The sequence below is a fragment of the Hevea brasiliensis genome, chromosome 1 (assembly GCF_030052815.1).
Source record: "Hevea brasiliensis isolate MT/VB/25A 57/8 chromosome 1, ASM3005281v1, whole genome shotgun sequence".
Classification (NCBI taxonomy): domain Eukaryota; kingdom Viridiplantae; phylum Streptophyta; class Magnoliopsida; order Malpighiales; family Euphorbiaceae; genus Hevea; species Hevea brasiliensis.
In genome coordinates, this window is record NC_079493.1 from 103,349,962 (window position 1) to 103,363,814 (window position 13,853).

Genomic DNA, 13,853 nt, shown 5'->3' on the forward strand with positions numbered 1-13,853 from the left:
ACCACTTCACCTATTTCTCTCTGTTGGTAGCATCAGCCCTTAATGTGGAGAGAGTCAGAAATGAAGAGCAGTCCAAAAAGGATAGGCAACGCAAGAGGGGTTCTAAATCTGGTCAGTCCGATTCAGCAAACAGTGGTAGTAAAAAGCCCAAGGAGTCTCTAGGTCAAACTCAGGGCCGAGGTAAGAGGTAGAAATCTCAGTTTGCTTCGTGAGGAGGAGGACAGTTTGGTGCATCAGTGGGTAGTTCTCCGGGTACAGCTACATGTGGTTCAGCCCCACCACCCACTTGTACACATTATGGGAGACCCCACAGAGGAGAGTGCAGATTGTTGACTGGTGGATGTTTCAGATGTGGGTCTACAGATCACTTCCCGAAGGATTGTCCACAGAGGAATACTAGTATTCCCACTGCTCCACCTCAGATGGAGAGGTCTGCCCCAGAAGCATAGAGGGGTAGAAGACCTATGAGGCTTGATACAGCAGGAACATCATAGAGGCCTACTGCAGAGACAGTTTAGAGGCAAGAGACTAGGGTAGCACCTCGTGCTTATGCTATGAGAGCTCATGTGACACCCCTTACTCGTCTACAGTGTAGCCGAGCAAGTTATGCCACTCAGTGTGCCGCAGCACCAATTTATATTTCTATTACAATTTATCCCTTTTAATTCATTTATTTTCAATTTTGATAAATCTGAATTTTTTAGCAAATTTTATAGAAAATCCGACAGAGTGTCAGCTATAAATTGGAAAAACAGTTCTTCTGAACCTGTTTAAAAACACTTCCAATATAATTTCCAAATCCAAACTCCATTATACACATTTCAAGTCAATCTCAAAATCTCAATCTCAAATCACAACACTATTTTGAGAAAATTTTCTTTTCTGTTCATATCATCACTAAAAGCACATTCATAAATATTTCTCAACATAATATATAGGAAATTTCAATAATATGAAATTTTATATATTTACATTATTACATAATTACAAGAGTTGATAGTTACAATCCCAAAACTAATACATAATACAAAATGCAAAATACAAAATGCTACCCAAAATCCTAATGTCCTACTATATGCAGTGCAGATGTGAGATGACTCTGGACCCCGGATGCAGCTCTGAAGGCTCACCCTGTCTGATGTTTACTGGGCTCCCCAGCTAGGTCTCCAGTACCTGCGCGTGGCAAAAGCGATGCGCTAAGCAATTCTGCTTAGTGGTGACAATATAAAATAAAATAAAATAAAATAAAATAAAAATAAGTATGCAGAATGTATGTTTACATTTTTTTGGGTAGACTTAATTTCTGATATTATTTGCAGTATTGTTCAATTAAAATTTGGTAAGGTTTATTATCATCGCCCGAGTAACCCATACTAGTTGACTAGACTGGATAAATGGGTAAACTGGCACTGGGTACTAAGTACCTCGGACCATCACACCATCGGTCACATTGTGTCTCCCAGTGTGCAACAGAACAGCTAATAAGCTGTAATAATTATCAGGGTTAAAACCCAAGTATATCAACTCAAATAACACAGCCAAAGGCTATTATGTCACAGAATGGCATAGGAAGTCATAAAACACAGAATGTCATGAAGCCATATGCAGTACTGCTAACAGAACCCTATTGGCATGCCAAACTATCCAAACCAATCTTGTTAGGTATACTAGGGCATATTACACTTTTAAATTTCACAAATTTTGAATTTCAAGTTTGAATATTACTATTCATTTCATTAGTCAACTAAAATGTTGACTTTTGCATAGACAATAGATACATTGGTTTTAATACTCCCAACATACCACATTTTGCATTCAAAATTTGTTGGTATTGGTTGCCAATACCATTTCTAAGCTTAATGTTAATTGGGCAGAATTTTTAGTTTTCATGCTTTGTATTTACTACTCCATTGGTCATTTTTGCAGTGAGAATTTGGCAAAATGATCAACATGAAAGTTGTTCCTTATTTTGTCTAGTTGTATTTCCTTTTTTGAATCACTCCATTTGGGGTTTGTAGGTCAAGTTATGGCCCAAAAACCACAACTGGCCGGATTGAAAGTTTTTCCAGAATTTCTAGACTGACCAAATCTACAGTATTAGGAACAGTGACTGCAACTCATTTTTTGATTATGTTCTGGTCATAATTTGAATTAGGTTTCTTCACAAAAGTTGTTGGTCTATATCTCAGCTTGTCGCTGGTAAAATTTCAGGTCAATTGGACCTTTCTACACTGAGTTATGGCCAAATGACCAAACACTGTTCATTTAGTCATTTTGCCCAGGCAAACTACAGGTCACCCAGATTAGGGCAATCTTTTGGTCCACTTGGTTTCGTTTTCTGGGCATGGTTTCTTCACCAAAGTTGTGCCATTATGTGTCTAGTTTCATGTCTAATTGGTCTTGCACCAATTGGACCTCTACAATTCAAGTTATTGCTGCCCAAACCTGCTGGACTCATGCCCAGTCCTGTAGGTCACCAAGGGCAGCCACACCAAACTCCAATCCCACTACACAATTCACTTCATTTTTTATTTAAACAGAACCAAATGGTCACTAATTGACCATTGAAACCTACTTTCATCATCACGTGGTCAAGGTCTCATTTTCCACCCCAAACCCTAAATCACACATTACAATTCATGCATTATCATTGCATTTCTTCAATCCACTTACAAGATGCATATTAAGGGTAGCCACAATAACATGTTAGCTCCATAGAATTCATCACAAGCATACCCCAACCAAGGCTGCCGAAATCTAGGGTTAGCATACCAATGGTATTCAACAATTTTTCTTGGTAATTTATACTCATTCAAAGTCCTTAACATGAACTTAAAGTGAAATTCAAAGTTAGGTCACAAACCTCTATGGAGTGAGATTTCCCACTTGCTAGAGTTCCTCTTTTCCTTTTCTTTTTGCTCCCAAAAGACTTTCCAAGATGTAAGAACACTTTTTTGTGTTATTAGGTTAGGGTTTTGTTGGGTAGAAGCTAGGGAAAATCAAGTTTTGAAAGCTTGCTAAGGTTGGCTATGGTGGGAGGGTGAGACGGCAAGAAGAAGAAGGGAGAGAAGGTTCTAATTATTTTTCATTTTTCAGCCCATTTTATCTCTTTTAAATAAAGTTATGCCATGTGTCAACATTGGGTTGGTTGGGAGAATCTTAATGACATCATTATGATGTCATAAGTCCATTTTCTTTCATTTTCTCATATTTTCTTGTCTATTTAATTGCAATTAAATTTTTAACAATATTTATTCATATTTTATGTCATAGAAATTATTTATTTAATTGGACAAGTTGGTCAAAAATCATCTCTGAAGACGAAATGACCAAAATACCCTCCATTTGGCTTAACGAGCCAAAATTGTCTGTATAGATTGAAAAATTTTTCTAAGCATTTTCTTGGCATTCTAATGCCATAAGAACCTCAATAACCCTTCTCTGGAGTCTCAATAATTATTTTATAATTTTTTCGTCGGGTCTAGGGTTGCTAACGGCCTTCACCGTCACTTCCCCTTCGGGTTACTCATCCCTGGGGTTTCGGCTCGTTTAACCTTAGTGTATTTGGTTTCTAAAATTTTTTCTTAATTTTTATGAGCATTATTTAGTTTCATTATAACTCCTCACTATAGTCTATTTATAATTTCAAACATTCTAGCTGCCCGAACCGACATTGATCATCGGAACAGTAGACTGTACGGACAAGCTAAAGTGAGGATGTTACAGCTCAAGATGAGCCAGTGCTAACTAATGTCATTAGAGGTACATTTTCTCTTTATGATCTGTTAGTATGTGCATTGATTGATCCGGGTTACACACATTCATATGTGTGTATCACACCACTAGTTGATAGAGGGGTACAGATAGAGGAGTTAAAGGAGAACATACAAGTCACAAAACCTTTAGGCCATAGTGTCATGGTGAAAAAGATCTACAAAGGTTGTTCTCTGAGGATATAGGGTTATGAGTTTCCAACTGGCTTGATTGAGCTACCATTCCATGAGTTTGATGTGATATTGGGAATGGATTGGTTATCACGTCATTAGGCGATGGTAGATTGTCGGCTAAAGAGGATGTCACTACAAACAGCAGATGGGGATGAGATTACAGTTGTGGGTGAAGGAACGAGTTGTCTTTTTACTATCATATCAGCCACAACAGCCAGAAGAATGATAAGAAAGGGTTGTGAGGCTTTCTTAGCACATGTGATTGACACCAGGATTTCCTCTTTAGAGAGTTCTTCAAGCTTGGCCCAGCAAAGACTTACACGGGTCTCCATAATTTACAAGGGTTGTAGTACACGGCCTGTGCACTGTGTTTCTTCCTTGGCTCTTTAGCTTTCTCCTGGCAGTAGATTATACGGGTCTGTGGCTTTGCTTACATGACTCATGTAAAGTGTATCAGCAACACTTCTCTTTCCTTTGGTCTTTCCGAGCTTTCTTCTTTACTCCAATGCCTTGGAACTTCTTCCAAACACCTGGAAACATACAAAAAACATAGAATTTAGAGCTTGGCAATGGAATTTACAAAAGTTGATGAAATCAATGATTATGCATGATATTACTTATCTAAATATTATGAAATATTATACAAATATACTTAAAAACATCTATTTAATACAAGTGCATCAAATACACTCAAACTCAAAAGTTTGCTTGTCATTGAGAAAATTGAGAACCTTTTTAGAACACTTTTTTAGGCGAAAAACTCATAAAAATAACCATAAACTCAATATGCAAATAATTAAACTCCTTCAACTTTTATACCAACTCCCTTCCTTCAAGGCATAAGGTCTTCAATAGTTGTCTGCTCAATGCTTCACTCCTTTTTTGGGGTTTTGACTAATTATTCCTCTATGCAAGGCTATTAATAAGTCACAAATAACCTATTTTATTAGGATAAACTTAAGAAATACTTACTCTACCAAATTTTTCCTCTATTATAGAAATTGCTGAGAATGATTTAATTCCAACTCCATAGGCACATCCCAATTTCCTATCTCCACTAATGTGGCATATACTTTCAAAAGATCAAAAGGTCTTCAGAAGGGTTGTAGTGGGGTTAAAAGAAACAATAACTTGGTTGCTAATAAAAGGTTTTTAGGGAATGCATATATGAGGATAGTATTCATGCACAAGGTCGTAAGTATACCAAGTTTATTCTGTTGATTTTTGCATGGGGAAGAAGGGTTTACAGTGCTAAGCATACTGTCATGATGTTTATTTTTGGGACTCTCTTCTTTTTTTTTTTTAATTTATTTATGTCCCTTTTGTTCTCTCCCCTAAACTCATTACTTTTGTTGGGTTGGAAAGGTAAGATTTTCCTTGATTTTAATTTCACACTTGCACTCTTCTTGGTATTATTATCTTCTCCTCATGTTTTCTTTTACATTTGATATACTTATCCTTTATACACTAGACTTCCTCAAAAGGGTGAGGTGAGTGTTTAAGCTAGAGGTTAGGTAAATATGTGTGGGTAAAAAAGAAAAATTATACAGGTGGAAATATAAGCTCAAGTTGGCTGCAAGGGTTATATTGTAACTAAGGGTGGCTTAAGGCTTAATGGGGCTAAATGAAAGAATTCCTTAATTATCTCTTTTTTAAACATATGCTAGGATTTTGCCTCGATAAGTCCAAGAGACATGTTCTAGAGTTGGTGAGGAATTTTTAGGTTTGTTTATATTTCAAAAATTTTCTCCTGATTTTGCAAGTTCAATATAACAAGTTAATAGCTATGAAGGAGTTTAACTAGTCTAGCTCCACTAAGGTGGTTAGGTTTTTCATAGACAACAAATTAAAGCCTTTTTGCCTGTCCAGATAAATTCATTCCTTAATCCCATGGAGTCCAATTATTAGCAATTAATATTTGTGGTTACGATTATAAGTTTAAAAACATTTCAAAAGTTCAAAATTTGCAAAATTTTCTAGATTTTTGATACACAAGTATAATATGGATATAATTAAGCAATGCAATGAATGTAGTGCATGGAATGCATCTGTATCCCCAACTCAAAGCTGACATTGTCCTCAATGGCAATAAAATATGCAAAATTAAGATATAGCACACAATTTAATGAGAAAGCATATTATGTATTAAAAATTGAAAGTTTGGACAAAAAGCAAGTTATAGAGACCTATAAGCTCATTGTAGGACTAAGGCATATAAGTTTTTATATGAAAGAACCTATCCTATAGTCCTAACTCTAAAAAGTCTCTGATGGCGATGATGGTCCCTCTCCGTCGAGTCTCTCCATTATGATATCAAGCTTTTTGTGGGCTTCCTGGAGGCTTTCTTCGAGCGCTTGCATCCTGTTGTTTATGGTGGTCTCCATGTGCTGAAGGTATGCCAGGACAGGGTCTGTCGGTGGTGGCGTGTGGGGAGGCACTCAAGTAGGGGACTCATGGTGGAGTGGCTCTTGGGCTTCCTCCTGTGCTTGTGATGGCTCACTAGGGTCTTCTTACGCTTCGTCCTACCTGGGGATGACGTTCCCTTTAGCGTCGATCAGGAAATAGGTGTTCCCAACCTTCTTACATATCCTCATGGATATGCAGATGGTTAATTTGATCAATTCTGGCGATGCCAGGGATAGAGCGCAGCCTGTGATTCTCCGGGATAAATCCAAAGTGGAGTGCTATGGCTTTGATGAGCCCGTCAAGCACTATGCAGCCTGTCGGCTAGTGAGATATGCAACGGAGGTGGTTGCACAGGAAGAAACCCATGCTACAATGTTGTCCGATGACCATACACCAAAGGAAGAAGAGCTCATTGGCGTTTACCATGCCTAAGCTATCACCGCGGCCCGTGATGGTGTGGGCGGCTAACTGGTGCATGTAACTCAAAGCAGGGCTAGTAATGCCAAAGGATTTGGACTTGCTAGAGTTATAAACGTTGGTGTTTGGTGCTATGGAATGCCAAAAATCCACGCTATTGTAGATCATCCTATTTTGCGGGATCTCTTGGAATTCGGCACTGTTAAAGCCAAAGATTGCATTGAACTCATCCATGTTTAGCACCTTGTCGACACCAAGTAGTCAAAATTTGATCCTCCCCCTATCTTCTCGATCTGTGGGCCATAAGGTATCCTTGAAACTGCCAAGAAACTCCAGAGTAGTGTCTAAGTAGGTAGGAAATTGGAGTTGGGTGAATCTGGTCCACTCAATGTTATTGAGCAGCCTATCAATTTCCTCGCGTAGGCAGAGTTACTCCAATAACCCAAAATCCATATACTTGGTGGAGATAATCCTCTTATTGTTAAACCGCGCACATAAGTCTCGATGAGTGGAATTGCTGAATGTCCAGGAGATGGAGAACTCGGGTGTGTGTTGGCTGTGGAGGTTGTGGTTGAGGTATGGGTTATGGATGGGGTGCGGGTTATGGTTGGGGTTGAGGTGGTGGAGGTAGGGCTGGCCTTGTTGTTGGGCACTGGGGCGATGGCTGAAGAGGTGAGGGTGAGGAGTCTCCTCCTTGCCTTAAGGAAGAGCCCATTTTTCTTGCTAGTCTCTTAGCAAGTACCATTAGTGATTGTGGGAGGAGAAAAGGCTAGGGTTTTGTGTGGGAAGAGGAGATTTGAGAGGTTTTTAAGGAGAAGGAGGCTTGGAGAGGAAGAGTCTTTAAGTGGGAGGGAGTTTAAAGGTGTTAGGAGCATTTAAAGGGTCATTGTGACCCTTCATTTCGCACCCCAAGTATCGCGTCTACAATATGATACACGAGGCGTGTATCACTACAAGGGTCCCGACTTGCGAACGCGTGTAACCTTCTATCCAGAATTTCCCTTTTCTGCCAAGTTACATGGCCCATGTAAATTTGTTTGGGGACCTGTGTAACTTCCTGCCCGAAAGTTGCTTTGCTAGCAAAGTTACACGGCCCGTGTAAATGTGATTTGGGACCCATGTAATTTTCTGTCTCTCTCAAACTTAAAATTTCTCTCTTCATTGTCGAAGCACACCCCGTGTGACATTACACGGGGTCAACCTATGTAAGTTGTTGGAGCTTGTGTAGGTGTGGTTTCGGCGTTCCAAAAGGTTACACGTGGTGTGTAAAACTATATACATAGCCCGTGTAAAGTTCTGGCTTTCCAATTCTTTCTGTATGAAAATTTTATGCTAAGGTTTTCCTACCACTATGAATGAGATGAATGTAAAAGTTAGCAACAAAGTTACTTCCTTGATTTTGTGCAGTCTCCTTTTGGGTGGTTTTAACTTGACATCTCCTCTCCTCCCTTACCTTCGATTCCTTGCTTTTGCAGAATTATGAATTGGGGTACCTATAGAATAAAACATGAGTAAACCAAAAACAAAAATAAAATAAGAACTAAAATAAAGGAAATTTAGAAATTTTGGGTTGCCTCCAAAAGAGCGCTTGTTTATAGTCGTTAGCTCGACTTTGCCTTCATTGTTCATGATCTATCTGAAGAGTTGTCAAAGGAGCAGTTGGCTTCCTTCTCTATGGGTTCTCCCTGAAAATATGACTTCAGCCTTTGCCCATTCACTTTGAATGCACCTAAGGTTTCGCTCCAAGTCTCTACAACTCAATGTGGGAAAACTTGCATAACCTTAAAGGGCCCAGACCATCTTGACTTCAGCTTCCCTGGAAAAAGTTTTAACCGTGAGTTGAAGAGCAGGACAAGGTCTCCTTCTTTTATTTCTTTTCTTACTATGCATCTGTCATGCCATCTTTTGGTCTTGTCCTTGAAGATCATGGCATTCTCATACGCATCCTGCCTGATTTTGTCCAACTCATTGAGCTGTAGGAGTCTTTTTTCACTAGCAGCTTTGAGGTCAAAATTCAAGGTTTGAATTGTCCAGTAAGCTTTGTGTTCAAGTTCGACAGGGAGGTGGCATGATTTCTCATAAACTAGCCGAAAGGGTGTTGTTCCAATTGGAGTTTTATATGCAGTGCGGTATGCCCACAATGCATCATCTAACTTCACAGACCAATCTTTCCTTGAGCAGTTTACTGTTTTCTCTAGGATATGTTTCAGCTTGCCATTTGAAATTTCTACCTGACCACTAGTTTGAGGATGATAAGGTGTGGCCACCTTGTGAGTCATTCTATACTTTTTCAATAGTGTTTCAAATTGTTAGTTGCAGAAGTGACTTCCTCCATCGCTGATTATTACTCGTGGTGTGCCAAATCTTGTGAAGATATTCTTCTTAAGGAATTTTGTGACCACTCTGGCATCATTAGTTAGTATGGCTATTTCTTCTACCCATTTTGACACATAATCGACACCAACTATAATATACTTATTTTCAAAAGAAGATGAGAATGGACCCATGAAGTCTATCCCCCACACATCAAATAGCTCTACTTCAAGTATACCATGTAGTGGTATTTCATTCCTTCTTGAGATGTTATCTATTCTTTGGCATTGATCACAAGCTAGCACAAAGGATCTCACGTCCTTAAATAGATTAGGCCAATGGAATCCCACTTGCAAAACCTTGGCTACTATCTTTATGGTGCCAAAATCTCCTCCATATGGTGATGAATGGCAATGCTGAAGAATGCTCTCTACATCTTCCTCTGATATGCATCGTCTTATCAACCCATCATTACATCTCTTATATAGCAGAGGTTCTTTCCATGTGTAGTATAGCACATCATGCAGGAATTTCTTCCTTTGCCAGTAAGACATGTTGGGTGGCCAAACCCTGCATACAAGAAAATTCACAAAATCAGCATACCATGGGGCTTGGGATAAGGCTAATAGGTATTTATCTAGGAATGAGTCATCTATTGGCAACTCTTTAGCTTCTTCTAAGTCCTCTTGTCTCAATCTTGAAAGGTGATCAGCTACTACATCCTCGGTCCCCCTCTTATACTTGATTTTAAGGTCAAATTCCTGTAGGAGTATGATCCTTCGAATCAACCTTGGTTTGGCTACCTTCTTATTCAAAATGTACCTGATAGCAGCATGGTCTGTGTATACAATGACTTTTAATCTAAGACGATAGGATTTGAATTTGTCAATTGCAAACACTACTACTAGGAATTTCTTTTCTATGGTAACATAGTTGATTTGTGCATCATCAAGTGTTCTGCTGGCGTAGTAAATGGCATGGAGCTTTTTATCTTTCCTTTGTCTGAGTACTACTCCCATAGCATAGTCACTTGCATCGCACATTATTTCAAATGGTAGCTCCCAATCAGGTGGTTGCATAATAAGTGCTAAGATTAAGGCCTCTTTTATCCTATTGAAAGAAGCAAGGCAATTTTCATCAAAATCAAAGGAAATATCTTGAATTAATAAATTAGTAAGTAGCTTAGCTATTTTGGAGAATTCTTTAATGAATCTTCTATAGAAGCTTGCATGTCCCAAAAACCTTCGCACTCCTTTGACTGATGTTGGTGGTGGCATCTTTTCAATAATTTCAAATTTTGCCTTGTCAACTTCAATCCCTCTTTCTGATATCAGATGGCTAAGAACTATGCCCTCCCTTACCATGAAGTGATATTTTTCCCAATTCAGGACCAAGTTCGATTCTTCACATCTTGCAACACTTTGGACAAGTTAGCTAGGCAATCATCAAAAGTAGTTTCATAAACAGAAAAATCATCCATAAAAACTTCCATGATATTTTCAATATAATCGGAAAAAATGGCCATCATGCATCTTTAAAAAGTAGCAAGGGCATTACAAAGACCAAAAGGCATCCTTCTATAGGCAAAGGTTCCATAAGGGCATGTGAATGTGGTCTTTTCCTGGTCTTCTGGGTGAAAAAAATTTGGAAAAATCCTAAATACCCATCTACATAATAAAAGTGGGAATGTTTTACTAGCCTTTCCAGCATTTGGTCTATGAAAGGGAGATGAAAATGGTCTTTTCTAGTAGCACTATTCAACTTCCTATAATCTATGCACATACACCAACCAGTGATTATCCTAGTAGGGATAAGTTCATTGTTTGCATTTTGAACGACAATTGTCCCACCTTTCTTGGGCACTATATGTACTGAACTAACCCATTTACTATCAGAAATTGGGTATATAATGCCCGCATCTAATAGTTTCAGGATTTTTTCTCAACTACTTATTTCATGGTTGGGTTAAGCCTTCTTTGGTGTTCAATGGTGGGCTTGCTGTTTTCCTCTATAGGTATCCTATGCATGCAAATTAAAGGATTAATCCCTTTCAGGTCTTCTATTTTATACCCTATAGATTTGCTATAGGTCCTAAGCACTTTTAACAATTTTTCCTCCTCTATTTCAAATAGGCTAGCATTGATAATAACAGGATATTTAGATTTTGAGTCCAAAAATGCATACCTTAGTGAGGAGGGGAGAGGTTTAAGTTCTACCTATTTAGTATTGTCCTACGGTTTGCTTTTGGGTTGCTCCTCCTTTAGCTCCTCCACCTTGAAAGCTTGAGCTAAGTGTATGGGTGGATTAGTTGCTAAATATTATGCACAGGCTACAATCTCTGTGTTTTCATTATCTGCCGTGGGGCTATGCATAATGCATGCTTTAATAGGATCTTCAGGATGTGCTTTATGGAATTTCTCTTCAACTTTCTTGTTAAATATATCAACCTTAAAGCATTTATCAGGTTCAAGTTTGTGCTTCATCGTGTTAATCAGGTTGAATTCCACCTCTTTATCTCCCACTTTGAGAGTTAACTGGCCATTTTTAATATCTATGATAGCTCCAGTGATTGCTAAGAAAGGTCTTCCCAAGATTATAGGAATTTGGACATCCTCCTCTATTTCCAAGACAACAAAATCAACTGGGAAGAAGAAGTTTTCCACTTTGATGGGGATGTTTTCTAGAATGCCCACAGGGTATTTGACAGATCGATCAGCCAGTTGAAGTGATATTGTTGTAGGTTTAAACTCTCCTACCTCCAGCTTTTGACATACTGATAAGGGCATTAGACTTACACTTGCTCCAAGATAACAGAGGGCCTTATCTATCCTCATGTCACCTATAAGACAAGGTAAGGAGAAGCTTCCTGGATCTTTCAGCTTTGGTGGCAGTTTGTTTTATAATATGGTACTGCATTACTCTGTAAGAGCAACAGTCTCATAGTCTTCCAGTTTTCTTTTCTTTGAAAGAATCTCTTTAAAGAACTTAGTATAGGATGGCATCTGAGAAAGTGCTTCTGTGAAAGGAATGTTAATGTAGAGCTTTTTCAAAACTTCTAGAAGCTTTCCAAACTGCTTGTCCAATTTGGCTTTTTGGAATCTCTGAGGAAAAGAAGAAGCTGATATGGCTTTGGTAGTTTCTTCTTCTTCTTTGCTTCCTCTTCCTGGTCCTTTTTGGCTTCTTCCTCTTTCTACTCTGTTTAGTTTTCATATTTATCAGGGGCTTTCTCGGTTGATTCTTCCTCTGACTATTCTAAAACTCTTCCACTCCTCAATGTAACTGCCTTACAATGCTCCTTTGGGTTCATCTCCGGTTGACTAGGTAGCTTACCAGTAGTCTTGCTTGAAGAACCTGCCTGCTGAGCAATTTGATTTTCAAGCATCTTATTGTGGGTGGCAAGTTGGTCCATTCTAGAAGCTAGCTACTTGATCATTTCATTTTGCTGTTGTTGGGCTGCTAGGAAGCCCTCCATCATGGGTTCCATAGTCAACTTTGGTTCAGGTTGTTGAGCTTGAGGAGGTGGTGGTGGTTGTGTAAAGTTTTGTCCTCTGTTCTGAAATCCAGGGGGCGCTGGGGGTCTATACCCTTGCTGCTTATTCATGGACTGATTTTGCGAGTTGGACCATGAGAAATTGAGGTGGTTCCTCCATCCAGGGTTGTAAGTATTTGAATATGTGTTGTTGAGCTGTCTCTGATTGAAGTTTCCTCCATTATTCACATAGTTCATCTATTCTATGAAGGATTTGTTGAAGTTGTTACATTCCAAAGTCATATATCCTCCTCCATAGCTGTCGCAGTGTTGGTTGCTTGTTCCAACAGCATTGGCTTACATTCTGTCAAGCCTCTTCGTGAGCTGGTCAAACTGAGCATTTATCATACTTAGGGCATCCACTTTCAGGATCCCTGCTATCCTCCTTGTATTCCCCCTTTCATTTGACCACTCGTAGTTGTGATGCGCGACCCTCTCCAGAAGTTCAAGTGCTTATGTTATTGTTTTTTCCATTAGGTCACCTTCTGCAGCTGAATCTACTGTGCTCCGTGTAGAGGGCAATATCCCATTATAGAAATTCTAAACTAAGAGCCAATCCTCTATGCCATGGTGTGGACAATCCCTCTACAGGTCTTTATACCTCTCCCATGCATCATAAAATGATTCACCTTCCTTTTGTCTGAAGGTGTTAAGTTCAACTCTCAACTTTGCAGTCTTTGCAGGTGGGAAATACCTTGCTAGAAAAGCTTGTAAGAGGTCTTCCCAAGCGGTGAATGTTCCAGCTGGTTGAAAAAGTTTAAGCACTTCCTTTCTCTATCTCAAAGGGAGAATAGAAATGCTCTGAGTCTTATAGCTTGATCAGAGACTCCATTCATCTTGAATGTGTCACATAGGACAAGAAAGCACTGGAGGTGGTAATGTGGATCTTCTATTAGTGAACCCCCAAACTGGGTCTGTTGAATCATCTAGAGCCATGCCAGTTTTAATTCAAAATTGTTAGCTTCCATTGCGGGTCTTGTAACACTCGGTTGGAATCCTTGTATAGATGGAGCTCCGTAATCTCTCAGGAGTCTTGGCCTGTTGTTGTTGTCGGCTATGATTGGAGTTTCTAGATTTCCTTGATCTTGTTCTTGGTGTCTCCTTTCTCTCTTGATGGCTCTTAGACTTCTATCTATCTCGAGATCCAAGTCCAAAACTTCCTCCTCTGGCTTTGTTTTGGTCATGCACCAAACCAAATACCTGAGAGAAATTAAAAAAATTAATTAAGTAAATTTAAACAA

At 39.0% G+C, this 13,853-nt stretch overlaps 1 protein-coding gene and 1 non-coding gene across 2 annotated transcripts; one reads left to right on the top strand and one right to left on the bottom strand.

Annotated features, from left to right (window-relative positions):
* Positions 1–11,401: 11,401 nt before the first annotated feature.
* On the bottom strand, positions 11,402–11,917 carry LOC131183238 (uncharacterized). The gene has a single exon (XM_058153631.1). It carries the CDS (start codon positions 11,915–11,917, stop codon positions 11,402–11,404), a length of 516 nt encoding a protein of 171 aa, XP_058009614.1.
* Positions 11,918–13,174: 1,257 nt separating this feature from the next.
* Positions 13,175–13,281, top strand: LOC131169677 (small nucleolar RNA R71). Its single transcript, XR_009140574.1, has one exon. It is a non-coding gene; the product is annotated as a small nucleolar RNA R71 (small nucleolar RNA).
* The last annotated feature ends 572 nt before the right edge of the window (positions 13,282–13,853 follow it).

Excerpts from the sequence above, each read along its gene's own strand:
- LOC131183238 (XM_058153631.1), bottom strand. The coding sequence starts at position 11,917 with ATGAGGATAGATAAGGCCCTCTGTTATCTTGGAGCAAGTGTAAGTCTA.